General features: G+C 56.9%; 1 protein-coding gene across 2 annotated transcripts in view; it reads left to right on the top strand.

Moving 5' to 3' along the window:
* The window catches only part of TOM1 (target of myb1 membrane trafficking protein), a 44,782-nt gene that overhangs the window by 18,550 nt on the left and 11,081 nt on the right, over positions 1-15,151 (top strand). For both annotated transcript variants that reach the window (XM_061125413.1, XM_061125412.1), the window contains exons 3-12: positions 1,162-1,240; positions 2,388-2,537; positions 2,818-2,952; positions 3,062-3,208; positions 6,306-6,422; positions 8,612-8,745; positions 10,482-10,515; positions 10,910-11,003; positions 11,627-11,747; positions 14,257-14,332. In XM_061125413.1, coding sequence (XP_060981396.1) covers positions 1,162-1,240; positions 2,388-2,537; positions 2,818-2,952; positions 3,062-3,208; positions 6,306-6,422; positions 8,612-8,745; positions 10,482-10,515; positions 10,910-11,003; positions 11,627-11,747; positions 14,257-14,332 — 1,087 coding nt within the window. The remainder of the gene's footprint in view (positions 1-1,161; positions 1,241-2,387; positions 2,538-2,817; positions 2,953-3,061; positions 3,209-6,305; positions 6,423-8,611; positions 8,746-10,481; positions 10,516-10,909; positions 11,004-11,626; positions 11,748-14,256; positions 14,333-15,151) is intronic.

The raw sequence follows: 15,151 nt of genomic DNA, 5'->3' as shown, positions 1-15,151 counted from the left end.
TAGGCCCGCGGGCCCCCAGACTAGGACTAGACCCACAGGCCCGTAGCCGCAGGACCCGGGCCAGAGCTGCTGGTTCCCGGCGCTGCACCCCTTCTCTGCTCACTCGGTAAGAAGTTGGAGACTCGCCCTTTCAGAGCACTGAAGTGGCCACAGGTGAGCGGCCACGCCAGGAACAGAAACCAGCTTCTCCAGGCTGGAGCCCCAAGGGCGGCTGAGTTGCTGCCCCAGGGCATTGGGTTGAAAACTGCCCTCACACCCCAGGGGCAGGGTCCCTCCCCAGCCGGGGCCGTGTGGTCCTTCACCCCGTGTCACCTATGTCACCACCGCCCCCCACGCAGGTCTGTTCCCGGGAAGCCTTGGCTGCCCCCTTCTCTCCTGTCAGGGAGCCCCCGTCAGGGTTCCCGACTCTCCTACACTGCCTCTGGTGGATTTGGCACTGACAGCCCCCTCCCGCCCTCCCCAGCCTAGAAGTGTTGCTTGAGCTCCTGCAGCACGCCGGGCTCTGGGAAGGCAGTGTCAGAGGAGAGTGCCGCCCCCCACCCCGGCCTCTAGGGGGCGTCCTCTCTAGCCAGGCAGCCCCCAGGGCAAATGCAGCCGGGAGATGAGGACTGGGAAAAGGTCATGAATCAGCAGGATTTCAGCTGGGCTTTTACTCGGTAGGTGTGCAAGTTGTGGGCCACAGAGGCTTTTAGGCCGGAGTAGCCCAGACACTGTGGATCTCCCCTGCGCAGGGCTGAGGGACAGAGACACGGGGGTGAGGCGTGGGGACAGCTGTGGGGTTGCAGGTGGAGCAGGGAGAGCAGCTGCCGCGCTCCCCTCCCCACCATGACCACAGGCCTCGCCAGCCCCTCCCTCACCTGCCCCACACGTGGTGGCCTTTCATCTCCTCCCCACCTGGGCCTGGTCCAGACTGCTGCCTCTACTACCTGAACCGCTTCCCCCACTCCTTGCAGCTGACACCATCCCACCCTTCACGCTCAGCTGCAGGCCTCGGAGAAGGAGGAGGCTTCCCTGGCTCCCACACCCACCCACCCCCCTCCCCCTGGGTGGATGAGAGCCGTTCCCGTCTCCCAGCACCTCCTGATGTCAGGCACGCAGCCTCCCTGTTGGATAAGGAGGTTGTGATCCTCCACCCATCCTTCCTTTTGTCCGTCTGCCCAGTCCCAAAGATGCCTTCCGAGCCGTGAAGAAGAGAATCGTGGGGAACAAGAACTTCCACGAGGTGATGTTAGCTCTCACGGTGAGTGCCGCATCCGTCCATCCATGGGGGACCACAGTCCACCAGGGGCCTGGCGGGACTCCCAGCCATCCTGGGGCCCCTCTTCCAGATGGTGGCAGTTTAGTCACTAAGTCATGCCCAACTCTTGTGACCCCATGCACTGTAGCCCGCCAGGCTCCTCTGTCCATGGGATTCTCCAGGCAAGGAAACTGGAGCCCACTGGAGTGGGCTGCCATTTCCTTCTCCAAGGGATCTTCCCAACCCAGGAATTGAACCCAGGTTCCCCACACTGCAGGCAGATTTTTTACTGGCCGAGCTATGGGGCTGTGGGCAAAAAACTGGCCTGTCTACACAGCTGGCCAACATGGAGTGACAAGAGAGGCTATTTGGAAAAGTTCTCTCCAGCCTGCTGGTGTGGGGAACAGACACAGCAGGGCCATGGAGGGCCCGTCATGGAGCACATGGGCAGAGGGCCTGCCCGGTGACACAGAAGCTCGCTGCACACAGGCCTCTGGGGGGCAGTGCCCAAGCTGAGTTCCCATTGACACGTGGACTAATTGGCCCTGAAAAATAAACATAATGCAAGTGTCAGAGGCCAAGGCCAGTCCTTGCCCACAGCAGGGCAGGACAGACATGAGCTGGCAGCCTGGCAGTCAGGATGGGTTTGGCTGGGGAGTGGGCTTGGGAGGGTGCTGTCTCTACCTCCCCTAGGCAGTACTTATATCTGGATTAATCCACTAAACTGAAAGTCAAAGGCAGCTCCTGCCAGGAAGTGGGGGCAGGAGTGGGGAGGGAAGTTGAACACCTTTTTCCCAGGCCACAGGATCACCATTTCAGTGAAAGTTCTCTGCTTTCCACCTGGAGAGCCACCTCCCTCTAGATTGTGCTCAGCTCAGAGAAGCCCTCAGAACAGGATTCTGTGGGCACCAAGGCCACTCAGCCTGGGACCTCCAGCCAGTACTCAGCCCTCTGCCCACCCCAGGCTCACCCCCAAGCCACCCGCCCCTGAATCCAACATCGTCCCTGCTCCTCCATGTTCTGGGTCTCACTTTAGAAAACCACACCCTCTGCTGGGTCTCTATGCTGGGGCGTGGGTGGGGGGTGAGGGTGGGGTCCTGAGTGCTCCCCCTCCTCTGCCGGGTGCTCATGGGCACCACACGGCATCCAGGTCTTGGAAACCTGCGTCAAGAACTGTGGGCACCGCTTCCACGTGCTGGTGGCCAGCCAGGACTTTGTGGAGGGTGTGCTAGTGAGGACCATCCTGCCCAAAAACAACCCGCCCACCATCGTGCACGACAAGGTGCTCACCCTCATCCAGGTGAGTGCGGGCAGCCCGGGGCAGGTCGGGAGAAGGCGCCCCCCTCAATGCTGCTGCTTGTCTGTCCACTTCGGTTTCTCTCACTGGGGCCGTCTTGCTTATCTGCAGACGGGACTTCTGAATGAGGGAGCCTAGTTGGCAGAGGCCTGGCTGCCCGGGTGATGCTGCCAAAGGACCAGCAAGTCCAGGAGGGAATTTCTGCTCCCTGGGGGTGGCAGGCAGGCTTGCAGAGGAGCCACTGAGCAGTGGTTATCAACCCTGTCCCCTTGTCCCCTCTCAGTCCTGGGCTGACGCGTTCCGCAGCTCGCCCGACTTGACGGGTGTGGTGGCCGTCTACGAGGATCTGCGGAGGAAAGGCCTGGAGTTCCCCATGACTGACCTGGACATGCTGTCGCCCATCCACACGCCCCAGAGGGTGAGGGGCAGTGGCAGGGGTGGCGGGGGTCACCCCAGAGGGGTTCTGCGGCTGTTTCCTGGGGGGCCCTGACCTTCCAGCCTTGCTGATTCAGCCTGTTGCCTTCTAGACCGTGTTCAACTCAGAGACACAGTCAGGACAGAATTCCATGGGCACTGACACCAGCCATCGAGGGGACTCCAACCAACACACCACACCCCTGCCCACCTCGGCCCTCCTCCCCAGCGACACACCCATAACGCCAACCCCTGAGCAGGTAATCAGACCTGGGTCACAGCCATGCAGGTCAGGCCGTAGGCCCGGCACCTCCCCGCACATTAGGGAGGGGGCCCTGTCAGTGTGGAAGTACTCCACCCAGTCCTCAGGCAGCCCCACAGGGGCTCACTATTTGGGAGATGAGGCTTAGAGAGGTCAGTTAACTTGCCCAGAGCCACACAGCCCAATGAAGACAGGGCCAGGATTCAAGCCCAAGTCTGTGACTCCAGGCAGGCTCCGCCCTGCACCCAGGCCCTTCTCCAGACTGTACCCTTTGTGGAGCCTTCTGGGCAGTGCCAGGAAGAGGAAAGACTCAGCAAACAGCCCCTCATCCACCGCAGCTCCATTCCCTGCTAGGGTTTGCTCAGGTGCTCACATAAGATTTCATTTGAATAGAGGTTCTCACTAAAATAATGGTTCTCAAACATCTGCACAGAAAAACTGTTAAACCCTTGTCTCACACCATGATACTTCCCATCAAGCCCTAAGAGGAGGATTGGGGTTGTGTGTAGCGTAAGATCCTGGAGGCCAGTCCTGGGCAGGGTTTTCTGGCGCCCCATGAGTAACTTTGCAGGACTTCCTTCTTCAGACCATGCCGCTTGTCCCTGCTGCCCCTGAGGCCAGCGCCATTGGTTCTGTCCTGCGAGGGACATCCACAGCCATGTCCAGCATCTCTGGGTGTTTGGTCAGTTGAGTTGTGGATGGGAGTCGGTCATGGCCTGCGCACCGTGGGTATCACTTCTGAGGTGTTCTACAAATGTCTACAGTATTGTTTAGCCTCAGAAACAAATAAGCTTATCAATAGCCTTCACACCCAAACCTATTTAATTCTGTACTTCTAGCAAGTTATGAAGTCAATCCCCAGAGTTACAAATATTACTAGAAAAGTTTTCCTAATAAATAATAGGCCCAATAATAAAAGGTGCATAAAAGTTGTAAAATCACCCTGTGATCCAAAACTGATCTCAGTTCAGTTCGGTCGCTCAGTCGTGTCCAACTCTTTGCGACCCCATAGACTGCAGCACGCCAGGCCTCCCTGTCCATCACCAACTCCCGGAGTCCACTCAGACTCATGTCCATTGAGTCAGTGATGCTATCCAACCATCCCATCCTCTGTTATCCCCTTCTCCTACCGCCTTCAGTCTTTCCCAGCATCAGGGTCTTTTCAAATGAGTCAGTTCTTCGCATCAGATGGCCAAAGTAATGGTATTTGAGCTTCAGCATCAGTCCTTCCAATGAATATTCAGGACTGATTTCCTTTCGGATGGACTGGTTGGATCTCCTTGCAGTCTAAGAGACTCTCAGGAGTCTTCTCCAGCACCACAGTTCAAAAGCGTCGATTCTTCGGTGCTCGGCTTTCTTTATAGTCCAACTCTCACATCCATACATGATCACTGGAAAAACCATAGCCTTGACTAGATGGACCTTTGTTGGCAAAGTAATGTCTCTGCTTTTTAATATGCTGTCTAGGTTGGTCATAACTTTTCTTCTAAGGAGCAAGCATCTTTTAATTTCATGGCTGCAGTCACCATCTGCAGTGATTTTGGAGCCCAGAAAAATAAAGTCTCTCATTGTTTCCACTGTTTCCACATCTATTTGCCATGAAGTGATGGGACCAGATGCCATGATCTTAGTTTTCTGAATGTTGAGCTTTAAGCCAACTTTTTCACTCTCCTCTTTTACTTTCATCAAGAGGCTCTTTAGTTCTTCTTTGCTTTCTGCCATATGGATGGTATCATCTGCTTATCTGAGGTTATTGATATTTCTCCCAGCAATCTTGATTCCACCTTGTGCTTCATCCCGCCCATCATTTCTCATGATGTACTCTCCATATAAGTTAAATAAGCAGGGTGACAAAACTGATCTTACCTGGTTATAATTTTAACCAGTTTGCCTGTAGTCTGGCCTCTGTGTAAATTAAGACTGATTATGTCCAGTGGAAGAAGGTCCTTGCTAAACAAGACTGAGTAGTCTATTTAATTTCGGAGGGCCCTTCAGTCTTTTGGGACATGTTGATGTAACTCCCAGACTCCTTGTAATTAGGTCCCATCTGACCCAGACATACAGGGATTGTGATCAGTCGTTTTTCCACTCGCTTCTACCAAGAGCCTTCATTAAACAGGCCAAATGTACCAAACATTTCACAGGTCTGGAAGGTGCTGGCAGACTGCTGTGACTGTGTCTGCAGGCCCACTTCTTCATCTATAACGGGTGGGAGTAGTGATACCTGTCTCATGAGACTGTGGTCAGGGTTAACTAGCAACACTCGATAAATGCTTATCACTTAGAGGTGATCAGAATGGCAGCTGCCTTCACAGGCACCGTGAATTTATATGATAACACTTGTATTCTGAAATCAACTGGGTCACCCAATTAAGAATACATCCAGCATTTCCCAAAACGTAGGCCACTAAATCTTAGACTCATGAGACAGCCTGTGATCAAAGGGTTCACCAACCAGGTCATGTTTGGCAACATCCACAGGGGTCCCTTCCTGGACATTCACAGTGTCCGCGTTGTCCATGAGGACACGAGCCACCCTGCAGAGCCCACGGTGTGAGATGCTCCACCAGGGCCCTTCCATCACCTCACCTGGGTGCTGAGACTCTGCGACTGATGTGCAGCTGTTTCCCACGCCAGGACTGGGACCCTGATTGTTGAGAATCTTCTCACATGCGTGTTCAGGTGGGGGGTGGCACTGGGACTTAACACTCGGTAGAATCTGGGACACCAGAGCAGGCCGGAGCAAGACAGAACCCCGTCCTGGGAGGACGGCCTCCCTCCTCTCCCCTCGGGGGATCTGCCCTTCAGGGCCTCGTTAGGCGCCGGCACCCATGAGATGCTGGAGTGCTCAGCTTCTTTCCTCCCGGCCTCTCCCTGCTCTGGGCACCCCAGCTTGGAGATGGTAACGGTCGGTAGCACCTCTGTAAGCGGGTTGGTGGGGGTGGGAACAAGCCCCCCTCAGGCCTCCTGGCACAAGGCTGTGGCCCAGGAGCCTGGAGAGGGTGTCGGCAGGTTGGGCTAATGGTGCCAGGCTATGGGAGGGGCAGCGGCTCCGGACCCTAGCCTCACTCAGCAAGACCAACCGTGTGTTCCAGATCGGGAAGCTGCACAGCGAGCTGGAGATGGTGAGCGGAAATGTCAGGGTGATGTCAGAGATGCTGACGGAGCTGGTGCCCACCCAGACGGAGCCAGCGGACCTGGAGCTGCTACAGGTGAGTGTCGGGCTCAGCCTCCCCGCTCCTCACCCACAAGGCAGTTTCCATGGCGACTCTGGGCTCCTGGGTCACAGTGGGAGAGGTTAAAACCAGGGGCTTCGGGCTCCATCACATTGGAACTCAGCTTCTACCACTTGATGGTGTGAACAGTAAAGCCCCTGTTGTCTCAGTTTCCTCATATGTAAGATTGCTTAGGCACCCATTTGGCGTGAGAATTAAATAAGGCTTTGCATGTAAACTCCCCTTCCTATGCCTGGTTCCACATAGCTCCCAAACAGTGTCTTGAGGAAAGCTGGAAGCTGAGGTTTCCATCCATCATAAGAGGAAGCCTAGCAGGCAGGCGTGAGCTGGGATCTACGGGCCAGGGCTCCCGTATGTCAGGTGATATCCCCAGGGTCCCACCCCAAGCTGGGCATGAAGGGGCTGTATGTGGGAAAAGGCACCCTCCCCATGGAGGTCATCCCTGGGGACACCCGAGGCCCAGGAGTCACCTGAACCTGTGAGGGGACAGAGGGCTTGATGTGATCAACTCAGTTGGTGACTTTCCTGCTAGACCCTCACGTTTCTGGTGTGCGGAGCTGGGTCATCTCTCTGTCCCCGGGCCCAGCTGAGTTGTATGGCCCTTACCTTAGTGCAGGAGCCAGGGACAGGAGTGCAGTTGGAGTCTCAGCATTGAGTGAACCCACAAACATGAGGAGTAAATGACAAAAGCCTGAGTGAGTTGGGAAGCGACAGGATTACTGTAGTGCAGTTAATTTCAGATGTCTCATGCCAGGGCCATGCGGGTGTGAGTGATTCTGTGGCCTCAGAAGGCTGGCTGACAGGCAGGGATGACCCTTGGACAACTGACACGTGCTGAGCATGTCCCATGTGCCAGGTTCTGATGTGGATACGTGATACAGGTTCACTCACTTAATCCTCCTCTTTCCCCCCGTAAGGTAGGTACTCTTACTGTCTCCATGTCCCAGGTCAGCAAACTGCTGAGACAAAGAGATGCCATGGGACATGCCCAGGGTCACAGAGCTGGTCATCAGCAGAGCTGGGGTATGAACTAACGGCCCTGGCTCCAGTTGCTGCTCTTCCGCTCTTGAGAGGGGCAGGCGAGGAAGTGGGGACAAAGGCGCAGTGTACTTAGTCATGGGGGGGAGGAGAGCAGAGGCCCAGGGGATGCTGGAAGGAGTCCGGGCTGCCCTGCCCCACGCTCAGCGGGGAGAAGACATCCCGGGAGAGGGTCTAAGTTGGGGAGGGGCAACATGCTCTGCAAAGAACCGAAGTCAGTGGTCTTCATGATGCCAAGAGAAAAGTCTGGCTCGTGGCTGAGTCCACAGTGCCCAACAGCTGTTTGCTGAGACCTCAAGACTCTAACCTGGGTCCCCGTCCACCTGGTGGTGGGCCCCTGAGGAAGGAAGTGCTCAGTCCTACAAATGAAAAGCCTGTGATTGCTGCAGCTTCTAATTTTTTTTTTTCTTTTTCCCAAACAAGCTTAAATACATAACACTAACTGATTAAAAGTCAGTCAGTGACCTGGTGACTAAATGCAGTGTGGGACTGTGGAACAGAGGGGAAAAGGACATTAGTGGAAAAGCTAGTGAAACCTGAGTCAAGCCTGTAGTTTAGTTAATAGCAGTGTGCCCATGTTAAGGTCTTAGTTTTGACAACGCTAAGTTTGGCAGAACTAAGGTAAGGAGAGGCTGGGTGAAGGGTTTACAGGAACCCCTGTGCTCTCTCACCTTGGGAACTTTTCTGCATATTTATTCCAAAATAAAAGGCATTAAAAAAAGAAATTAGAGTAATGAGGCAGAAGTTCAGGATCGGGGTTTGTGGATAATAGTTGGATCATCCAGTTCATTTTTTATGCTTTGGTCACAAAAAACCTGAGTGCCCCCTGAGAAGTGGCAGGTGTTCCAACAGCCAGCTCACCAGGTCGACCTTTCCCCGTACTGGAGGTGGTGGCAGGAGCTCCGTCGACAGAGCCAGGTTAACCCACAGCGCAGCTCCCGTTTGGTCGTGTCCAGTGCGCTCCACCCTTAGAAATGAGACGCCGGTGCTCGTCCAAAAGCTGTGCCCTGCAGCCTCAAGTCCAGTGTGGAGACCGCTGCTTCTCCATGGCGCGCCCAGGGCCGGGCGTCCGGAAAGGACAGCCTCGCTCCACATGGCCATGGTTGTCTCTCTTCCTTCCCTGGTAGGAGCTCAACCGGACGTGCCGCGCCATGCAGCAGCGGGTCCTGGAGCTCATCCCCCGCATAGCCAACGAGCAGCTCACCGAGGAGCTGCTCATCGTCAATGACAATCTCAACAACGTCTTCCTGCGCCACGAACGGTAGCCCCGCGTCTGGCCCGCCAACCCACCTTCTCCTCTGTTTACACCCTCTGACCTTTCATCTCCCTCAAACACCAGGCCAGCCACCCAGTGCACACTCTCAACTGTCTTCATCCAGCGCAGGCCACAGTGCCCACCCTCCCCCAGCCCCTACTCTCCTGTCACCTCTGTGCCTGCATCCCGCCTCCGGGCTGGCGTCAGTGGTGGCTGAGCGCATGGGCCCACGGCCAAACAGGCCTGTGCTGTCCCTGCACCCCCACCCCACCCTGCCCCCACTGCCTGGCTCTGGGGCCTTGGACAAGTGATGACTTAATTAGGGCTCCTTGATTGCAAACTCGGTAAGTGCTTCTGGCTAACTTAAGCAGAAAAAGAAGTCATGAGGAGAACAGCCTTTATTGAATGGGTAGCTTTCAGAGCCCAAAGAAGAATAAACAGTGAGCCCTCCCAAGGGGGCAGAAGGGCAGATGCCAGGGTGGCTCAGGGGTCTCGGGACAATAATGCCTGGACCGTGATCCCAGGGTGTCACCCTGAATACATGAGCTCCAAGCACTTGCCCACTTGGGGGGTATCATTCTGTCCAAGAGTCAGCACCCCGGGAGACACTCTGATTGGCTCAGCTTCCTTGTGCCCACAGGAGTGGGAGGGGAGAGGCCCCCTTGATCCTGGCAGTCCCACCAGGGTCATGGGAAATGGGAAGCAGCTCCCCAGAGGAGCATGTAGGGGCTGGGCCTGCAGAGACGGCACACCGCCACTCTCCTCTCTGTACGGCGAAGCTGTGATCCCTTGTAGGTACCCGACAGCCCGTGCAGTTATTCCCGTAAGGGCCTCGGCAGGCAGGCTGACTGCACCAGTGCTAATTATGCCTGCTGCCTCAGGCTCCCAGTTCATTTCATATGTTTATCCATCAGCAGACACTTGCTCAGTGATTCTGAATCAGGTGAAGGGGATGGGGCTGCAACAGATAACATCCGCCCAGCCTTTCCTGCTCACTAGACCGGTGGAGCCAAGAGCCTCTGCCACTAGGGGTGTGGGCTGGGGGTGGCCCATGGGCCCAATCTCGAGGTGACCAGGACCCCTCTGCCACCCACTCATCGGACCTCATGTTTGGTTATTTCCGGTTTATAATCACTCCTCCTCAGTGTCTTTGCTTGATCCTCACACCTGGAAGGCAGGTTGCACTGTCACCCCCTTGTTAATTGTTCAGAGGTGATGTAATTAAGCTGGGGTCACACAGTGAGGGACAGAACCAGGACAAGAGCAGATCCTAGATCGAGGTCTTTAGCCCACCCAGCAGCAACTTGGCCTGTCTAGGGTGGTTTAAGTGTCTCCGTGAAGTGGTGTAAGAGATACGTGTCCTCCTTAACACCACTTTAGACATTCACCACATGCACAGAAGTATGTTACCAAACAAGGTCCAAAAAAATCCACACCTTTACTATGTGCGAGCACCCCTTTTCCTTTTCCTCTCTAGTCTGTGCCTGTTGTTTGTTTAATGCTGGTTGTAGCTAAGGTAACTAGATAATTGGTCATCTAATTGGGACACTTGCCAGTGAAAGAGGCACCCTGCTAATACTCCCCTAGAGCATAAACTGGATCATCCAGGGCAAACCTGGCCAGTGATCACCCTGTTTGTGACCCATTCCGTGGGTTTCGAGCCCTGCAGTGGGCAAAGCTCTGGCCTGGCTGTGCTGAGGACCCTCTTTGTCTCCTTGACCCAGGTCTTTTCTGTCCCATAGGTTTGAACGCCTCCGAACAGGCCAGACCACCAAGGTAAGAGGCAGCTTCTCCGTATTAATGACAGGAAGGGCTGTGCCCACCTCCCTCCCCCGGTATCCTGGCTAGAATGTGTCTTCTTAGCCAGGCTCTTAGAGAAGGCTCCTTCTAAGTGTTTTTGTCACTGTCCCTTTAGGCTAAACAAGGTTCTGCCAGCAGCTGATGCCCCAGGGCCTTGCAAACCTCCCAGCAGGTCCAGCTGAGCTATAGGCCAAGGGGAGGAAGAAAGACTCCCTGACTCCCAGTCATAGCTGCTGGGGGTGAGGAGGGGAGGAGGGAGCCTAATGACACACCCTCAGGCAAAGAATGCAGGTGCCCGTGCTTCAGGGCAGAAGGGAATGAGGCTGCAGCTCTGGCCAGAGGGTGACAGTGGCCTCTCCCCTCCCCACAGGCCCCAAGTGAGGCCGAGGCAGCCCCTGACCTGATCGACATGGGCCCTGACCCTGTAGCCACCGGCAGTCTCTCGTCCCAGCTGGCAGAAATGAGTAAGTGCAGTGTTGGGGGCTCCGGCCGGGGTACATTACATAGCATGGGTACCCCTGCAGCTCTTGGGGTGCCCTCCCATTACACAGTTGGAGCTGGAGTGCCCACAGCAGAATGTCGGCCCCCACTTCCCCTGGGTCCCCTGCTAAATCTTGCTGCACAGCTGGGACAGATCATGGGGGACTCTCCCTCGCAGCCCCACAGCTGCTGAGCCTGCTTAGATCTGAGAAACCCCACTGTTGTGTGATTGCCCCTGGATCATCTGGTGAACTTGGACACGTCACGTGGACACCCTGTGCCCCTTTTCTCCTGAATAAGCTTATGTACAGAGCAGGCTTAGACCAGGCCAGGCCCAGGATGGGCTCCTGGTACACGTCAGCCATCAGCACCGTCACTTAATCTGCTGTCGGCTGCCTGCTCAGAAGTAACTGAGAGAGGAGGTGAGGTGCCCGGTGTCCCTCAGCCAGCAGGTGGCCTGTCCCATCCGTACGCCCCACCCTGCCCCCACTCCAAGTTGTCCAGCTTCTCCAGAACCAACCTGGGCCTGGCAGGAAGCAGCTTAGCCACGACTCAGTGTCCAAGGACAGCCAGGCAGACCCTTCATGCGGTCTTTCTGTCCCCACAGACCTGGGCTCCAGCAGCGTGAGGGCTGGCCTGCAGTCTCTGGAGGCCTCTGGCCGACTGGAAGACGAGTTTGACATGTTTGCGCTGACGCGGGGCAGCTCACTGGCTGACCAACGCAAAGAGTGAGTGCTGAAGCCCACCCTGGGCCCCTGCGGTTTGGGTCACCCGCTGTCAGCGGGGGCCTCTCTCAGGTCCCTGAGCTCGCCGTGTGGGTGGGCACAACCAATCCCACCTGCACGCCTTCAGGATGGCAGAGTTCTTCCCCCCGAGCTAGCCCTACACAGCCTGGGGTGGATGAGGGAGGGACGCCCACTGGGTGATGACCAGCTTGGTCCCAGACTCTTACACAGCTGAGCAGATGAGGAAACAGCGGCTCTTAGAAGCTGGTCATTTGCCCCGGCTCAATCTGCTAATGTTTGACAGCGTTGGGAACCCCAGACTGTCTGGTTCTAAAACAGCGTCTCCAACCCAGCCTAGCTCCCCACTGCACTGTACACCATGTACCAAGCCCTCGGGGCTGGTCCAGTGATTTCTGCTATTCTGTAACCAGCCTTAATTTCCAGAGAAGTTGCATTATCCCACTCAAGTCTGCCTACCCTGCCCTCAAGCTGGGGCTCTATGCTTCCCAGGACTGTCCATTTTCAAGGAGATGCTTTCAGCAGTGGAGGCCACGTGGCCAAGTGTCCACCAGGCCAGCTTCCCAGGACCAGCTCCGTACAGGCTGGTCAGGGGACAGGGTTTGCTCGGGGTTGTTGTCAGCCTTTTGCTTGTAACCCCGGGGCAACCAGGATGGACAGCCACGGAGAGTGCTGAACTAAGGGGACTTCTCGGCAGGCTCCATTCTGGCCCCCTTGGGGACTGTTGGGGGGCCTCCAGAGGGCCTGGGGTCCCCCATCCACACTGGCGAGTGAAACCTGGCAGGCTGTAGCCAGGCTGGCTCATAGGGCTGCTCACAGCCCCACCCCCTGGCCGACCAGCCCTGCGCTGTGAGCCGAACCCGGGAGTCTGGGGCGGAGTCTGTGTTCCCAAGCCCAGGTGCCCTGGGACCAGCGGCGCACGGTCACCTTGGAGGTCGGGGCGCAGTGAGGCTGCTGTGTGGCTGGAGGCTAATGAGTCTGGTGGGACTTGCTGCCAGAAGGGCGGCCCGCCTGAGAGCCCCGGCCCGGCTGAGGTTTGCCGCTGTCCTGTCCCTGCTCTGGGGAGCCCTGAAGGCCAGAGAAAAGCACCCTGGGCTTGCTTTCAAGAGCCTGCAGTCTCTTGGGGGTGGGAGGTAGCCTGCCCGTGGATCACGGCCACGCAGTGCTAGGCTGTGGATCAGCTCATGCCAAGGGTCAGAGGCAGGGGTAGCGTGAGACACCCAGTTTTCTGGTTCGCCCCAACCCCCTTGTGTGGTGAACCGTGTGACACGGTTAACTCGTCGATTCCCTCGCCCTCCTGGCTACCTCCATTCTTCAGAGAGGCTGCCTGAGAATTTGGGGGTTTATTCTAGAGGCCCCTTTAAGTGCCAGCCTACCCAGTCCCCGGGAGGCAAGCTGGCACTATCAGAGCTACGTGTGCTCTGCTTGCGCTGGTCCAGCCCAGCTCCAGCAGAGTGTGAGGAGCTCCCCACCCACCCCGTCTGGAGGAAGACCCCTCCTCCCTAACGGTGCAGGGCCTTCCTTTGAGGCTGGAATCCCAAGAGTCTCATCTTCGCCTCAACAACTGACCCAGGGACTTCCGGATGGTGCAGTGATTGACTCCACATTTCCAATGCAGAGGGCACAGGTTTGATCCGTTGTCAGGAAACTAGATCCCACATATCATGGCATGACCACCAGAAAAAAAAAGACTGACCCAGTCTCACCTTCTCTCTACCGGCAGTTCAGGGCAAGAATGACAGCTCTTCCCAAGCAGCAGGGCCACGTCCCCAAGGCCTCCCTGGATGCCCTCCCTGTAGCAGCCAGGGAGACACCAGCCCCCTTGTTAGCATGGACTTTCCTCCCACTCCCCCTGAGCCTTCACTGGAGACACACCAGACACCTCCCGCCCCGTCCTCCTCTGCCCACTGTACCACTGTACCACTGAGGGTACAGTGTCCCCAGCATTTCCTCCCAGTCGCCGCGGCTGGCATCCCCAAGTACATGCAGAATCCTCACCCACCGTCTGCAGGTTTGTTTTCAGCTGCAGAGTGGGGTTCCCCCATTCATACGCAGCCTTCACAGAACCACAGATTCTGAAATTATGCAGTGGGGGCTGCTCTGGAGAGGGTCTAGATATGAGCTCTCCATGACCACAGGGTCTGGGACGCTGTGCTCATCCCTGTAGTCTGGCCAGATTCGGGAACAGGAGGTCGGTGGTCTTGGTCTCTGGCCCCCAACACTTTCCCTCGCTTCTCCAGCCTTGCTCTGCCTGTCATGCAGGTCACATGTCTGACCCAGGTTCCCAAAGGCAGGAAAGGAGACTCTTTCCTCCATCCCCAGGCAGTCCTGCAGATTGGTGCCCCTCCGAGAAACCCTGCCCAGGCACCTCCCAAGTCCACACAGGATGTGGGTCCAGCCCTTGCCCACCCAACCCCCTCCCTCCTCACGTCAGCTGGCATGCCTGGTACAGTGAGGGTGGCAGGTAATGGCCATGATGGCCTCTGTATTTCAGGGTAAAATATGAAGCCCCTCAAGCAACAGATGGCCTGGCTGGAGCCCTGGATGCCCGGCAGCAGAGCACTGGAGCGGTAAGCACAGGGGCCCTGCGGCCACCCTGGGGCCTGTCCAGAGGAAGGCTGGGCAGTGCTTGCCTGGTGGTGCCCTTGGTTTATGACAGGAGATGTGAGAGAGTGGATGGGAGGGGCTTGGCACTGACTTGGATCTAAGCTGGTATTCAGCCTCGCTGCCCCTCTAGAGAGCTGTTAGCTGCAGGCATGTGGACAGAGAGGGACTGGAGGACAGACCCTGAAACCACAGGGAGGCGCCCAAAGGCGCTGCTTTTATTCCATGTAACTGCTGGTGTGCGTGACGTGAAGCCACTCGCCACACTGAGCACACTCTGCCAGCCACTCGCCCCCTTGGCAGGAGCTCCGAGGACAGCTCCTGTGCCTCTGAGTCTGTTTGTGGATGCCTTTCAGGCAGAGAAAGGTGGTTAGGACGTTCAGGACCCGGGCACCAGAGAGGTAGGTGCAGTGAACAGCGGGGCCAAGGAGGGGCTTGGTCACAGCACAGGGCTTCAGAGCGCAGGTGGGACTGGGCGCTGGGAGGTGAAGCCTGAGGGGCAACTGGGAGGACTGGCTTCTCCTGCCTGAGGTGGAAGCCCTGGGCAGTCTGGGGTAAGGGTTGGAAGGGGGACGTTTATCTGGCTTCATTTTAGGAGGACCCAGCCTGGAAGCTGGGAGAGCAGTCAGGAGGCTGTGGAAGCTGTCCTGTCCTCTGGAGGGGGGGGGGGCGGGGGGCGCAGGAGATGCCGGCGGGGGGGTTTCCCAGGTGCATCCCCAGTGCCCCAGGAGTCATTGCCAAGTCAGAACAGGGCAGGCCCAGTGAGTGGCTCAGATGCCCCCTTA

The sequence above is a fragment of the Dama dama genome, chromosome 22 (assembly GCF_033118175.1).
Source record: "Dama dama isolate Ldn47 chromosome 22, ASM3311817v1, whole genome shotgun sequence".
Taxonomy (NCBI): Eukaryota; Metazoa; Chordata; class Mammalia; order Artiodactyla; family Cervidae; genus Dama; species Dama dama.
This window is presented reverse-complemented; position numbering and strand designations above follow the sequence as displayed.